Raw genomic sequence first — 17,069 nt, 5'->3', positions numbered from 1 at the left:
CTGGGTACTTTTAAATACCAAAGTCCAGTTCACAGGCAGGCAACAGATGCTGTGATATGATCCTTCCCAGATGCAGAATCTCTGGAGGTTCCGTGTCTACAAAATAAAAGCTACCCAGGAATATCCTATTTCATTTAATACTACTCTTGGAAACTTGTCGTCTGGTCATTCCAGTATAAAGTGTAACCAGACAGCGCACATGTGTAGTCTCACAAGGAAGTGAACGGCTCTTTATATTAAAGGGAAAACAGCAGGCCAGAAACACTACCGCAAACAAACAAAACCAGGTCACTCACTGGGATCTTCAGCAGTGCTCTGCGAGATTATTCTGCCTGTTAATGCATCAGGCCTATAATTGCATTTTCACAGCTGTATTATAAAGACACTGCAGCGAGGTTATAGTGCCAGATTTATCCTGTCTGGGAAAAGCAAGACAGACACAATGAGGCAGGATTCTGACCGATCACCCAGTATATTTTACGGGCTTCCAGTGAGCACTTGCCACCTTCTTGCATATGCATTGTGCAGGACTGCCTATTTCCTCCCAGTACTCTCATGAACACTCTGTCCTGCTTTAGAAAGTTAAAAACAAAACAAAACTCTTATTTATATATATATATATATTATTCCTACTTTGTTCTAGGATACAGAATAGTAGTATGAATAGTGGGGATTTTCCACCATCTGCTATAGATAGCCTCTCAAGTGTAACCAAAGTCAGAAAATTAAATTTCCATGTCATCAGGGGGGTGTGGGAGATGGTAAAGGAGGGAAAAGCAATTTAGAACCATGAGTTATGCCTATGTAGCATAAACCAAACCATGTCAATACTGCTTTTTTTTTTTTTTTTTTTTTTTTTTTTCCCCAGCTAAGGTAGAAGAAATCACAAAGCTCTGATTTCTATCAGCAACATGGACTTTGAATGACTCCTGTGGTCTGATAAAGTTTTGCAAATTTAAGCAGTTTTTCACCTTGCTTTCTGCTCTCATGTTGATAACTATTTATCTTCTTTAGATTACTGAGAGGCAATACCGACATCCAAGTCTGGAAAATAAACACCTTTCTGGATCCATCCACTGATCTCCTGTTACTTAACATTTCAGGTCAGGGAATAGAGAGTGGAAGAAAGTATGAGTGGTAATGCAGACTCCAGCATTTTCAGTTACTGAGCGTGTAGGTAGGTAATTTGTTGTAACAGCTTGTGTTAGAAGGGTTGTCGTGTCCAACCACTGCTCATTTCTTCTGCTTTACATTTCTGCACCACCTGGACCAGGGGGCAGCCTCCTACAAACACCAAGGGAGCGAGTATGAAAATGCCTCTGGAAGCTTGTTACAGAGCACGGAGCGTGGGCCTTTCCAGCCTTTTGCCTGCGAGTTGCGCGTTTCTACCAGAAACCATCACAATTTGAACACTGAGGGAAACACACGCTCATTTTTGAGGGAAACACTGCCCTCATTTTTATTTTCTGAAAAGCTTCCAACGGCTTCGGCCAGGTTAGGGCTGGGACCTCGGGCAGGAAGGGACCCTCCAGCTCCCTGAGGCCGCTACCCCGAGCCTCACAGCGCCGCCCTCAAGCGCCACCAACCGCCATAACAGCCACAACGGCCCGCCCCGGCGGCGGCGCATGCGCGGTGTGGCGGCGGAGGAGGGCCCTGCCCTGCCCTGCCCCTCCCCTCCCCTCTCCCCTCCCCTCCCGTCGGGTCCCGTGGCGGCGCCGTGAGCCGTGCTGCGGCCCGTAGCGGCAGGCAGAGAGGCCGGCCGGCCGCGAGATGGCGGCGCAGAAGATCAACGAGGCCCTGGAGCACATCGCCAAGGCGGAGAAATAGTGAGCGGGCGGCAGAGGGGCGGCGGGGTGGCCGGGCGCCTGGCGGCTCGGCCCGGCTGCCAGGTCTACCCGGCTGTTGTGGCTCGCAGGGGGCGCCGCGGGGCGCGCTGCTCGCCCCCGCGCCTCGGGGCTGCTGCCGGCCGGGCGGCGCGGCTCCCCTTCCTCACCTCCGGGCCGCTGAAGGGGCGGCTTGGGAGTTGTAGTTCTGGCGGCCGCCCTGCGCGGAGCGGAGCCCCAGGGGAGGACTACGTCTCCCATCATGCCCCTGGCGGAGCGGCTGGGGGGGGGGGGGGGTTGGTCTCGCGGGGCGACGTGACCTGGGGGGTGGGGGGGGGTTTGACATGGCGGCCGGGGCAGGGGCTGGTTGTGGGGGTTAAAGCAGTGCCAAAATCAAGGGTCAAAAGTAGTGGTAGCAGAGAGACCGCCTTGCAATAACAAATGTGCACCAAATATTGTTTTCAAATTACCTGATGAAAAATGCCTTTCAGTGGAATTCGTTTTAAGCATATCTCGGAAAGCATCTGACATAAAGCACACTAAATTCATGAACTGTGTACAGGTTAAAGGCTCGAGTATGTTAGCTAAATGAGTTGGAGATTTTTTTTTTGTGATAAGAATAATACAAAGTGAAAGCTTGCTTTGGATTTGCGTGCTGTGGTTTTCATCCAAGTAGGATTACAAAACCAATATATGGTCCATATACAGTGTTTTTTCCACGTTGAACATGTATTGCGCCTGAAGTGTCAGTCTACAATAGATACAAAAACGAACTTTAAAGTTACATATATATATATGTATATATAAAAATATATATTCTAATAAGGAAATCATAGTATTGGGATCAGCATTGCCTGATGACTTGCCTCACTTTACAATGTATAGTTTTTCCTCACATGTATACGTGTGCAGCACCAGTTAAGTGTCATGAGCTGCTGTGGACGTATTAATGACAAATCTGTGAGGCTTTGTGTTGGGAGGTAAATTATTTCACTTGTGTATGGAATGGAGAGGCTGACAGCTCTCAATTAGAAGTATTTTTTGTTTGTTAACTTCCTACTGCTGAGGAGCTGGGCTTGAGGTGACTCTCTGGGGATCAATTTAGAAGCATGTTAGGACAGGGCATATAACTCAGGAGATAATTGCAGTGCTTTGAGCAATGCCAAACAGTGTTGGCGTTTATTTTTGCAGTTGGGATGCCACTGTGTTGGCACAAGGGTAGTCACTCCTTTTCAGAGGTCATCTAAAGTTCTAAATATGTATTAAATGCTGGAAAGGTAAAATATAAGTAATTGTTAATAAGCCTTTCTTCTTGTATTTTAGTCTGAAAACTGGATTCTTAAAGTGGAAACCAGATTATGACAGTGCAGCTACCGAATATGGGAAGGCAGGTATGTGTGACCGTAAATATGGACACATACTTTATGGTTTCAAAATACTCTTTAAGCTTAAACTCTGATAATAGTTTACATATTTTCAGTATGTTACTCTATACGTAAAACTGTCGTAAAGACTAAAGTAAGAAGAAGGAAGATTCCGAGTAGCACTGTAAAATAAATTTTGAATTGTACTTGGAGGTCTAGACCAGTTGCAAAATATTTTTTTTTCTTCTTAAGCTTACAACATCTACCTTGGATATTATTATGTGTCACAAAAATAAAGCTTTCCTCCTTCCACTTGTCCGCCCCCAAATCGTATGACCTTCCCAGCAAATATTCTAGCTGTTCTTCAGTCTTCGCTTTTTCGTCTTTTGAAGTATGTCTTGACTGTCTCAGTAAGGTAGTGACATTGACAGTTTTTTTTAGTTACAGTAAGATCTCTTTCCTCCTTCTTTTCTGCAGCAAATGTCAAACCAAACATAAAAATCTTACTAGATGATTTTTTTAAACATTTTTTTTTCTTTCTTTCTGAAAGTAGGCATTTCTACTTACTCATTTAAGCCTGAATTTAAAAAAAAATGGAGGAGCAATTAAAGCTCTTACGAATTGGAATTTACTTCAAGTCCTGCCTCAATATCCTATTTGTATCTAATGGAGATACAAATACATATTTGTGCCCTGAAGTGGTTTTGTTGAGGAAGTTGTTATTGGTTTGTTTTGTTGATGATATACTTCTATCACTGCCCTGCTGACTTTGTATAATCTCTACTGATTAAACCTATATATACACGTGCATTTCTGTAGTTTTACAATTAAAATGCAGAGTGAGCGAGTTTGTAAATCCATCTGACTAGATTATGTATAACATAGGGTACAGTGATGTTATGCAAGTGTTGTTGATAATAAATGTTTTCAATGATAACTAAGTGACTAATGAAGCAAGGAGGACTGTCGTGGGATTTTTTTAATTTTTTTTACAATTTAGCAAGCCCTTCAATTTATCTAAAGAGTCTGTTTATATCTTTAGGTGATTAAATACAAGAGCAGAAGTGATGAAAAAAAAAACACACAGGCAAACTGTAAATAAAAACTTTATTTCTTGCAGCCGTTGCTTTTAAGAATGCCAAGCAGTATGACCAGGCAAGGGAAGCCTGTTTGCGAGAAGCTGAAGCACATGAAAACAATAAAGCGTATCTTTTCATTGTTTTTCTTTTTTTCAAGAAGCTGACTGTTTGCTACTTAGAATGGGGTAATGGGTGTTGGTAGAATATGTTTTTAATATATTTGTTCATTTCATCAATCTAAGAAGGTTCTCTTCTGGAAGAATATTCCTGCATGCTAAAAACTCTTTTGTTTAGCGAATCTATGTTGTTTTAAATAGTATTTGGCATGATAAGGTGCTGACCAGTGCCTGAGATGCCTAGGTACTACTTTGGAAATTAATATATAAATATTTTTAATTTCCTACAAACAGATGATATGAATTAAATTGAACTGACATTATTACAATGCTCATGACAGTATTTAGTAACCAGGAACGTGTTTTTAAATACTTTTTACAACTTTACATGTGTGATTATACTGTAGTATGTTGCATTTATTTTGTCCTTAGATGCATTTATTTTTGATACCTTGCCTACAAACCAAACGGGTTTTATTTGCATTTATGGGAGATCTTTGTTTGAAACAAGTTGTATAAGATTTTGTACACAATCTTTCTTCATTATAATTTTATGGATTTTGTCCTTGACTTTGGCAATGTTACTTCCAGGCTTTTCCATGCTGCCAAGTAAGTACAGGTGCACCCACTAATCTGAAACAAGTTTTCTGATTTATGGTACAAGCATGAGCTATCATTTTGATCTCACTGTAGTAAATGGCATGGTTCAAGTGATTTCACCATTTCAAAATCAGTTTAATGAAAGCACAGGCTAGGAAGGCCTGAAAACCTGCAGTGGCTATCTGAAGAAATAAGGATTTCACAATCCACAATAGCTTTTGATACCAAGTACTTTTTCTTACGTTAAATTTTTTATAAGCTAGAAATTCTGCACTGTTGAGCTTACAATGAAATTTAATTAAAGAATGCTTCAAAGCAAGCAGGTAATGACAATTGAAATATTACCTGTGGGTCAGATCATGAGAATAGATTTTTACTGGGGAGATCGGAAGGTGTGGTTGGAATACTTTATTTGTGGAAGATAATCTTACACATGTATTGTCTCATTACATAACTTAAAGCACTTGAAACATCTTCTAATTATTAAATATTAACAGTGAAGTGGTAGCTCATGCAGGTTAGCATTTGCTGCATGCTTACAGCTTGTTGAAATACACCATATCTAACTAAATTGTAAATTTTTCTCTGCAGAGCTTATGAACAAGCTGGCATGATGCTAAAGGTATTTTCATTTACTAGTTCTTAATAAAAAGTACTCTTTTATAGTGAGTAGATAGTTTTATCTCACCCAACCATTTTAAAGATAGATGCAAGCAAATTGCATGTTACAGTGCAAGACTGTTGACTTACAGTCCCCACCAATACTGTCAAGTAGTTAGGGAACATGCATTTTTAATTGGAAACAGTTTTTTGGTTTCCTTTTGTAGAAAGAAAGGTGAGGGCCTCATGTCAAAGGGTGACTGAAGACTGATGCTTCTGCTCTAAACTACCAGAAATTCTTGCCTTAAATGGGGAAGCACCTAATTGCCACTTGGATGAGCAGTAGATTGAAGTAAGAGAAATAAAAGCTCATATTCTAGCGCTGTTACAACTTCTGTACAGTTGACCAAATACTGATTTTACCGATGATATTGGTAAAAGGACAATCCTGAAAAGAGGGGTAGTAGAATCAGGTTATCTCACGGGAACAAGGTGATGTGGATCTCTTTGTTTGAAAGTAATATGTAAGTGTCTGGTAGAATTTGGAAGCTGTGGAATGAGAAGGCAGTCTTGTTTTGCCTGTTTGCTCCATCGTTACTTGTATAATGGGGCAGTAGAATAGCATTTTTGCTTGAAATACATCATTTGTGAAAGAAGAGTATTTCTACTTACTTGGCATTGGGTAATATACATGTCATGTAATTCTTAAATGCATGTTTTCTAAATATATATCTAAATATATTAGTTTAAATATAAATATGAAATTATAAAATTATATTAAAAATTAAATATTAGTTCAGTTATCCATTGCCTCAGCCTTACTGCATGCATCATATGGTCTTTCAGTGAGTTTTGGGTGAGATCTCCAAACATGACAGGTTATTGTAAGCCTTCTAATAATTAGTATTCACTGCTGTAATCTGATTGTTTATGAGAACCCTGCTTGTGACCTTTTGTATGAGTGTGTAGTAGTGAGTCAATAGTTTTATAGATCACTAGGTGATATCATTTGGGCATCACTAAATCAGTGCATATTAAGTTTGGTACCTAGAAGCGAATTTGGGGTTTGTATTCAATCTTCAAATCTATTCAAGACTGTAAATACAAATTAGAATCTTAGTCTGATGCTCAAATCCAATCTGACAGGAAGGTCAGTGTTTGTATGGACTGCTGCTTAGATGCTCTCTAGCTGCTTGTTGAGTCAGATTTTAAAAATGGAAAGATTGAATTCAAAGATTCAGAGTGAGAAAATTTAGTTTTAAGTTGGACTGAAACCTGCAGAGGGAGTGACTTTTTGGTTTGACTCTATATGGCTGTGAAAAGCCTCCCTGCTATGTGTCCCCCTCTCTATGGTTATTCAGTGAATTTGTTGAACTCTACTAAACTTGTTCTTCACACATATGTGGCAGTGCAGAAGGTGTGTTTCTGTACTGCTGCATATTCTGTCACTTTTTTTTATTAGCTGAAACCTCTAAATATATAATTGTGTTACAGTTTGTTTTGCTTTGTTTCATTTGCTTCATAGGCACAGCTCCTGACGGCAGTCTCCCTCTAACTGTTTCTTTGCAGGAGATGCAGAGACTCCCTGAAGCTGTCCAGCTAATTGAGAAAGCCAGTATGATGTACCTGGAGAATGGGACACCAGATACAGCAGCAATTGCACTGGAACGGGCTGGAAAGTAAGCTTGTGGTATTGGTAGATAGAATACCTGTGGGGCACAAGTATCTCTTTGGTTGCTTCCCTTTTTGATGCTTTCATCTGAAGAGAAATTACTTATGTTTGTCACAGGTTAATAGAAAATGTGAGCCCAGAGAAGGCTGTACAGCTCTATCAGCAAGCAGCATCAGTGTTTGAAGTAAGCTTTACTTTTTTTTTTTATTTTTTATTTTCACCAGCAAAGAATTTTCCAGTCCCAGAAAGTAAACTGACTTGGATGAATTGCTGTTTAGGATCAGCTGTGAAGCTAAGAAAATGCCTAAGGGTGGCCTCTAAATTATTTTTCCCTCCTTTCACATCAGTGGTTGAGTAATGAAGCTGAAGGGTTTTAGTGCTGTACAGACAGAGATTATAAAAGTGAGGGGTCATTTCTTTTCTCAGTTTGGGACTTGATGAAATCTGACTGCTGTATGTTGTTGTTTTCTGCCTCTTGTTGGTCTGTCCAGAGCTCAGGGAATAAGGCTTCCTTCCGTTTAGTCCTGGAATCTAAAACAGTTTGAAATTCTTGAAGGCACAGAACGAAGAGTTTGCTTAAAGCTCCACCAATCCCATAAGCCTTTTCATTACCGTCTTTGGCATATTTCTCTATAGGTGGTTGTTACATGACTCTAGATCAGCAAGTCTGCGTTGACATTGCTGTGCTTTCTAGATACATACAGGACCTGGCTGTGGGACTTGGTCACACCAATACTCCTCGTGTTTCACTTGAGTTTGGGAACTGCTGGTATAGCAGATTGGTTGTTTATTGGTTAAAGACAACATATTTAGTTTAAGGTCTTTTAGTCTTAATCCTATGCAATGGAATATGAACATGTAATTTCTTTTTGGTCTTTTCTAGAATGAAGAACGTTTACGGCAAGCATTAGAAATGTTAGGGAAGGCTTCAAGACTTCTAGTCCGAGGTCGCAGGTATAGATTTATAACTATTTCTCCTTAAATGCAGTTGAATCTTTAACAGTGTTTTTTTTTTTTTTTTTTTTTTTCTGTTCAAACTTAAATGCAGTTTTTGTGGAATCTAAGACCACCATGTTCATCCAGGAGCCACATGTTCTGGTAGAGGAGAACGTGACTTACAAGGCTTTGTTTCCTTTGTGTTTATTGAGTAGCTATAAAGGACCTACATCAGTTTTCACTAATTGCAGAACTACTTTTGGAAATTTTTTCTTCCAGCACTAATTTGTAGCAAGTGTTTGGAAATATTTTACCTCTGTCTAATATAAAACGGGGAAATTAAGTTATGAAACTGAGGAGAGAAATCTGTTGGCAGTGTTCTGATTCTGGACTTCTGAGAAGTGTGTGTCTTCGTTTCTCAAAGGCAATTTATTTTAAGTGCTTATTACTGGCACCAAACTTGAGGTGCAGTTCAGCTTAGACTTGCTTCACTGAAACGTACGGTTTCTTTGTCTGCATCTGTGTTTCTGGCTACTTTTAAGAAGCTTTATTTTGTTGTGTAATTGTGGTCAGAAAAATAAATTTATAGATTAGTGTCAAAATCTTTCTGTGAAAGAGCAAGTTAGCATAGCTGCAGAACATCTAAAACATGGTTGCTCTGCTACTTTATAGTTAATGTGCTATCATTCATTTGTAGAAATTTAATATAGTAGTTAAAAGGAGTATTCAAACTGGAAACCGGCTACTATGTTTTTTCATCGTTTGTTGGCATCAGATGTACTGATTGCTTATAGTAACATTATGACAGAGAAATCTGATAGAGGAAATCATGAGGCATTCGTCTTGTATAATCTTGTGAAAAGTGAGGTTTTGTCTGAATACCAGAGGTGTTCTTGGCTTGCATGCATGCGAAAAGTATTGTTGACTATATGTTTTTATATATATTTATATAAATATTTATATTTATATTAAAATGTATATATACATTTATATACATACATATATACACACACACACATATAGATATATACATACTCTTAATAAGACATGCTGCTGATTTTAGTTCTTTTGCTTTTTATTGAGGAAAGCTTTGTGGGTGTATTAGTTAAACAGCTCAAAATGAGCCTCGGGTTTATTATGCTTGTTTCCTGGTACTGATACTCATAACTGAGTAGTGGTTTTTTGTTTGTTTGTTTTTAGATTAGATGAGGCTGCATTGTCTCTTCAGAAGGAAAAAAGTATTTATAAGGAAATTGAAAATTATCCAACATGCTATAAGGTAAAAATCTAAATTACAATTTCTGATGGTGCGTTTTTTTCTGGGCAACTGACATAAGCTAATGGCTGAATTCTGTCTGACAACATATACCTCTTGATTCAGGGATATCTTTCTTGTTAAAAATAAGAATGTGTGGTTGTTCATTCTTCCCTCACCTTTGTATTTTTCACCACTGTAATGTTTTGAAGATAGGATTCTATTACCTGTGGGAGCTATAGTGATTTATGGATGGGCCTTCAAATTGATTTGAACAAGACCAATTTTCTGTTTTGGAAGCTGAATTAATTTATTTTGAAACAGGAAGGGAGAGAAGGAGAATCATGAACATATTCTTACTGTATTTTTAATAGGATTGTCTTCTGGTCTGTGTTTAGCTTGATTTTATTTCTTCAGCATTCTTAGTAGAAATATTTGATTTTGGTTCTAAATAAGAATTTGTGATAGTTTGTTTTGGGTTTGCATTCAGCATGACCTGTATGACGAACCACAAAAAGAAAAACATTATCTCGTTTTGTGCAAGAGTTCATTATAACATTAGAGGAGATAACCTATTTTATACCAGCTGATGGCTTACTACTCTTTCGTGATGTTTTTGTTCCAGTATATTAGAATCATTGAAGACTCATAGTGATCTTTTCACACTGAATATTAGCAGTCCATTATCTTTTTCATATTTTACTGTTTTTTTATTCTAAAGAAAAATTTGTTTCTCTTTTTTTGTTGTTTAGAAAACTATTGCTCAAGTCCTAGTTCATCTTCACAGAAATGATTATGTTGCTGCAGAAAGATGTGTGAGGGAAAGCTATAGGTAAGTCTGCTTCGTATTTTATAATTTTAAGCTGAATGTTTCATTAATGGTGATTCTTTCTTATGAAAGAGCAAGGGAAACGCTCTCTGTCAATAAGTTTTAAACTTTTAAGTCTACCGGCTTACAGTACAATAGCATTCTCTATTAGATAGCCACCTATCAGGAATATTTTTTTGCTCTTAACAGGTTCAGCAGTAATTGCCATTGTGGTATTTGTGCTAGTGAATATACAATAAATACTTATGTACAACAGGTGAAATGAGATTAAAATTTGAAGTTTATTTTCAGTTTTTCCTTGTTAAAAGCTGAGCAGAATCCTGTTACGACCAGACTTCTTGCCTTACTGATAGCCTTTGGCATGTCTCTTTTTCAAACAGAACAAGGTTGGATTACCTATTTGTAAATTCATACTCAGGATTAAAAGTGTGGATTTCTGAATGTCCCTAACAGGTTTTTTTTTTTTTTTTTTCAGAATCTTTTTGCCATGTCATATGTTGAGGCCCTTAAAAAGTTGAAATCGTAACTTTTCATTACCACATTTTGTTATTTTGAGGATGAAAATGTTTAACAAAGCCTCAAAATGCTCAGTAGCAGCATCCATGTACAATCAATAAACCTGCCTAGTATGGTGATTAGACTGAGGGAAAGATTCATCTAAAGGTTTTTGTTGAAAAAAGACTTGTAGCATGTGCGTTACTACATTTCTGGTTCTGTTGCTGCAGAATATCTTGCCCTTGTCATGCCTTAAAAGAAGAAAAGCAAGATTTCTCCTTTTCACATTTTTTTTAATAGTTGATTGAACTGAAAGATAAATTAGAAAGTAGGAACTAGTCCAGTTCCAGAATACAATGAAATGAAGCAAGTATTCTTTATATAACCAGGAGAAAATTGTGATGTCAAAATTTGGATTAGTGTTTTACCATAAACCTCAGAGGCTTTCCTACAGCTCTGCATTTCAGCCTTCATTTGGACTTCAGTAACAAAATACTGAAACAATGTGGTTTTACTCTAACTATATGTTTCAAGTGAAATGATGTGAACATATATGTAAGTTGAATAGTTATTGTATTTTTAGAAATAAGATGTTATGATCCGTCTTTAAACATCTTGGCCATATTTTCTGTCTTCAATTTGTATGTTATGAAGAAACTTGTTACAATTTTTTTCTGTACGTAAAATGGAAGAAGACTTAATTGACTAGTCATGAAAAATGAAAAAATTCTAATCTCTTTTTGACTTGGCTGTGATTGCAGTCTAATTCTCAGCAAACTAATACTGCTGAAAGTTGAAGTTTATGGATATGATCCATGTACATAGAGAAGTTAACATTAGACGGTTTGATGGAGTAAGTAGTGCATCAGATTCTCAATCAGTTCCCAGCTCGTCTGCGTATTTATCAGCAGTATTTAAAGATAGAATAGGTGAGCATCAAATAGATTGCTGGAATGTCCTAAATATGAACTCTTAATTTCCTTCAGTATACCAGGATTTAATGGAAGCGAAGACTGTGCAGCACTAGAGCAGCTTTTAGAAGGGTATGACCAGCAAGATCAGGATCAAGTTTCAGAAGTCTGTAACTTGCCACTCTTCAAATACATGGACAATGATGTAAGTGGGTATAGGTCTTAAATTTTGTTTGTTTGTTTTTATAATCCTTTTTGCATATTTAGTTTGAGAGAAATTTTCGTCTAATAGAGGAAAATAAGGTAAGCAAGGTCCATAAATTTATTGTGACTTGCTCTGTCATCCTACCTTGTGCCTGCAAAATTATTTTTTTTTACTTTTTTTTTGACTTCGCTGCCTGCCCCTGTGAGTTCCCACACTGCTCTGTGCTGAATGGTGGGAAGACTTAGATGAAAGAGCAATTTATTATCAATATGCAGAGTCTGTTTAAAGAGTTGTCCAAAATGCAGTTCGCTTTTCATTAATTTATTTTCATTAGTTATGGGGCCAGAACACTTTGTTGCTAAAGGTTTATCTCAGAAGTATCATGTTGCTGCCTGCATAACCATTACAGAATGAATGTGATGTCTACAGGATGGCCTTGTTGGATGCTTTTTCAGCGCTTATTCTATAGAGAATTGGTAATTTGGGAAATATTTTTTTTCACTTTAAGAAAGTAGTCCATACTGTGTTTTTTTTTTTCTTCTTTTAAATTGTAATTTGTAGGCAGAAGGTATAAAGATAGGAAAGCCATAACATACCAAACTTTGTAACAGTATCAACTAATATTACTTCATTACTATGCTGCATAGTAAAAACCAAGGTACTAATTATACAGAAAAACACTTGTGAGACTTAAATGAACCATAACTGGATAATGTGTGCGGAGGTGCACACTGAAATTGTTTATGGTGTTTCTGTTTTTTGTTTTTTTTTTTTTTTTTCCTCCTGAAAAGCTTGAACAGCTGAAGCTGTAGAATCCAAGGTCAGGTAGGATGGGGCATTGAGCAAACTTGTGTAGCAGAAGGTGTCCCTGCCCATGGCCTGTGGCAGGGAGGTTGGAACTAGATGATCTTAAGGTCCCTTCCCAACCCAAACCATTCTATGATGATTATATAATCATTTGGCGATATTATTGTATAATACACATTATTGATATAGTCAATTCTGCACAGTGTAATTTAACAAGACTATTTTGTGATAGTAAAGAAAGTAAACTTACCTTTTTCTTATCAGTATGCCAAGCTTGGTCTTACCTTGGTGGTTCCAGGAGGTGGGATCAAGAAGAAATCTCCAAACACTGCACAAGACAAAACAAGAGGACCAGCCACGGTGGGCTCTCATGCTGATGAGGAAGAGGATGAATATTCTGGTGGACTGTGCTAGCTGCAGATATACGTTGTCTTAAATATCTAACTTGTTTGTGATGTTGAGCATATCCAAAGGTACCAGATTTACCAGAGCTTCATTGCAATTGTGATACAGGAATGCTAATATTAGCTTGGCAGCTTTTGGGTACAAAAAAAAAAGGAGAAAGAGCATGAATGTACCTTTCATCTTGAAACACCTTTGGATTTCATTTCTTACCTCGTAGGAACTTCTTCAGGGCCCTGCCTGCAGTTTATGGGGAAAAAAAACGAGGGAAGTTTTTACTAAAAGCACAGCTTAAAAGGAAACCAAAACTCTGAAGAGATGCACTGGGGTTAGGGAGAGTGGCACAAAATTTGAAATGCTGGGTTTCAGTACCTGACACTTTTTTGTCCCCAATAATATGTTTGTGATTGTTACTGAGTTAAATGTTAAGGTCATTAAATGAACATCGTCTGGATGTTCATCTCCTGTTTAACATTGTTTAAGGAACACCATGGCACGGAGGGATTTTCCACTAGAGTAATCACAAGGGGGAACATTCAGTTTATTTTAACATGTTTTTAACCTCACTGTGGAATATTATTTTGGTATCTTATTCTTTGCAAGGAATATCCATGTGGTTGTAGAAAACACTAAGCCAGCTACTGGAGAAGTTTTGCAAGGTTAAAGGCATAGATATGCACATCTTTCATCTTATATTGACCTGAAATCTTTTGAAATATGTGAGTGCATAGTGTTTGTATGCATACAATTGAATGCATACCTTGGGAATGGAAGGAGTGGGCAACCTTTCTAGCACTGTTTCCATATTTCATAATGGAAATATGCCACTGTTTCCATGCATACCATAATTAAAAACAAAAATGAAGGTAGCAGTTAATGTGTGTTAAATATAAATTTCAGGTGACAGTGTTTAGCAAAACTTAGGTGGAATGTTTCAGTGATATGATTGAGCTTCGGAGTTTTTCCGATGTTCACTTCCTAATCAATACTCTAGTCTGCAAAGACGTTTCATTTCTTTTGTATTTTCAAAGCATAGAACAGCTATCTCTTACAAATGGCATTTTTCAAACTAGCTCAAATCCAAAATAACCAAATTTTAAAGCATCTTCTTCACTTCTATTTGATTACAAGTTGTCATGTCTTTCACAAGCTTCTTTAGTGTCTAAATTAATGTGACCATTCTATGCTTAAAAGTTGACAACCCTAGAAGACGAATCTGTGGTCTGTTTTTTCAGACCCTAATCAAGATCTGCACTAAAGTGATGTCCAAAGTTCAATAAGCAGTAGACCAAAAGCATAGTGTTAAGTGTCAATACAGTTTCTGCCACATTAAGGAATTGAATGGCTTCAAGAATACCAAGTGTGTCAGATGTAATTGTGATTAAGGTAGACTTTGAGGGCTAATGTTCACTATTCTTGGGGTGGATAGCACTGAGAAGCATAGCAATGGGTGCACAAACTACACCACGATTGTAGGCAGGACTGCTGTAAAAGTCATGTTATTCAATTTAATAGATGTTCAGAAAAAGTTTTTTTCTTTTTATTAGGTAATAATCTCTGATTTCAAAGCTGTTTGAGAGCTTTTTAAAGCTGTTTAAACCTGTTGTTCTGTACTGTCTGATAAATAATTTCCCTCTATTATTAAGGATGTACGTAAAAGTTTTTGTACTTCTAAAAAAAATAGCCTAAATGAAATTTTAGGAAGTGAGTTGCTTTTCTCTCAGAATGATTACTAATATACATGAAAGATGTTTCTTGAAGACTTTCCTGTAACTCTTCTTTCTTCACCACTGAGGAAACTGAGGTGAGGTGTTCGACCTTCTGCCTTCTGGATTTGTTCATGAAGGTCACCATGCACTTTTTTATGGGGAGTTTTTATTATTATTTTTCAAGCACATTAAGAAGCACTGGGAACACTAAGTGATTTTCCCTGCTTTTCCCTGCTTCCATTTCTGAAATTACTTTTGGTGAGTGGTCCCAAGGAGTGTACTACTTTGTGCGTGCAAACAGTATATACTGAGAAGAAGACATGCAAGCAGGAAAGAACTTGATAAAATTGGTTCATTAGGATGCTTTTTGTGTTGGAAAAAAAAAAAAAAAGAAGCAAGGCTGTCTCTTACCCACTCCTTCAGCTTTTTTTCTTTTTACCTTGTGCCAAGTATGGAAAATCTGGGGGCAAAAGTAACTCATGCTAAGCACATTAAGCTGCCATTGAATTTAAAGGGGTTTCTCTGAATCTTAGGAACAGAATCTTAATCTTTGATTGCAATGTTGCTGTAAAGACCAAATCTGCAGAAATCGAAGTGTCTGAAAATAAGATGGTCTATTTTATATAACTTATTCTCCTATTTTAGGCAATGAAAGTGTGATAGGAATGTTATCTGCCTTTTAGCAAATGTTTAACTATAGAAGATGCTGTCTGTATGTTATGTATAAGTGTTTGTTTCTATCTTTCAAAGCAATTTGCACACTTCTGTAAATATCATTTAAGTGATTTAAAGTGAAAAATACACCATTTTCAGCAAGGAAGTTCCAAAACTAATGCTGGCTGTAAGAAAATTAAAATTAAACTTGCATGAAGACTGAGCAATGATCAGTGTAATGTATATGAAATTAGATGATTTCTAAATTATCTGTAACTTAAGACTGAGTATGCCCAAGTGCAGTGTGAAGTCTGTGCTTTATTTGTTCCTTTCCCAAATCTGTGATGTATTAGATTATGAAGTGTGTTTGTAACAGCTCTACAGATGCTGCCTCTGAGAAGAGGCTGTGTTTCACCAACATGAAAAATAAAACCTGAAACTAACGCACTTGTGCTAGCTTTCCCTGTTGTTGATCGGGTCCTACTTAGCACTGCCATTTGAGAATGAATGTTGTTTTTTTTTTTTTTTTTTAATCTCAAACAGATTTCATGTGACCATTTGTCTGTTGCGGGTATATTATGTGATCAAGGACCTGAGTCTGGGGAACTTGCTGGCTTGGCTTTGGGTATTGCAAGTCAGTGGTGTCCAGTCTTTGCAGTTTGTTCATTTGGCATTTCCTTACCACCCATTTAATTTTATACATTCCTCTATTTTATTTTATTGTAAAATTTTATTTGTTTCTCTAACTGACCTTTTGGTAACTTTCTGCTGGCTTTCATTATCAAGGAAATGACATTTATTAGGCATTTCTGTCCACTCAATAAAAATTATGTATGTGTTTCGCCTCCGTGCTGATATGTAGCATCTTGGTTGATGGCACTTCACTTCCTAAAGGTTTGTATTCAGAAAACATTGTTATGGTGGGCGATTGTCAGACTGGAATTTGTCATCTTTAACAAAGAGAGAGAGAGAAGTAATTCTCCCAAGTTCTCAGACTTTTAGCTAGGCATAGTAATTAATGGTTTAGCAAAATGATTGTCTTTGTAGTGATGGGGGAGGACATGGAGATCATTAGATCTTCAGAGATAAAGCGCTTGTCTCCACATTTGGGCTGATTGAATGTATAGCAAACTCTTGAAGTCTTCTGGAAGAATACATCAATGTGCTCCAAGATTTACCTGAGTATTCTGAAATCCAGAAAGGACGGGGAACATTGATGGAAGCAGCACAGACATGAAAAAGTCCCTGCATCAAACTGTGCTTGAGTATTGATATTGACTGTAACTGAGGTATTATGTGTGCCTCAGGATTCTGTGAGAGGCTAAAAGAGGTGCCTGGACCAAAATGACAGGGTCAATTAAATGTGGAGGATATCCTGGCCACAATAACTTGAACGTTAATTTTCAACAAAGAACTGTTTTGGAAAGGTGTAAGAAGAGCACATAGAAGTGACATAAATGGCTATTTAAGTCACAGATTTTTGCTGGTTTAAAACCAAGACTTGGAAGTGTGGTAAATGGGAAGGTAAGGTTAGTTTGGTTTTAGAATGATTCATTCTTTACCTATGGCATTTTAGTTGTATGTTGAAGTGTCGCTGTTGGATATTTAAGCA

The 17,069-nt window shown here is 37.4% G+C and overlaps 1 protein-coding gene across 1 annotated transcript; it reads left to right on the top strand.

Moving 5' to 3' along the window:
- Positions 1-1,680: 1,680 nt before the first annotated feature.
- NAPG (NSF attachment protein gamma) lies at positions 1,681-16,289 on the top strand. The gene is made up of 12 exons (XM_084306674.1): positions 1,681-1,826; positions 3,147-3,214; positions 4,308-4,392; positions 4,974-4,991; positions 5,574-5,604; positions 7,152-7,261; positions 7,372-7,438; positions 8,138-8,208; positions 9,391-9,469; positions 10,198-10,277; positions 11,756-11,885; positions 12,957-16,289. Exons 1-12 carry the CDS (start codon positions 1,771-1,773, stop codon positions 13,104-13,106), a joined length of 945 nt encoding a protein of 314 aa, XP_084162800.1. The 5' UTR covers positions 1,681-1,770; the 3' UTR covers positions 13,107-16,289.
- Positions 16,290-17,069: the final 780 nt, after the last annotated feature.

Source organism: Netta rufina (genome assembly GCF_964035555.1).
Source record: "Netta rufina genome assembly, chromosome: 2".
NCBI lineage: Eukaryota > Metazoa > Chordata > Aves > Anseriformes > Anatidae > Netta > Netta rufina.
The sequence above is the reverse complement of the archived record's forward strand: the minus strand, read 5'-3'. Positions and strand labels throughout refer to the sequence as shown.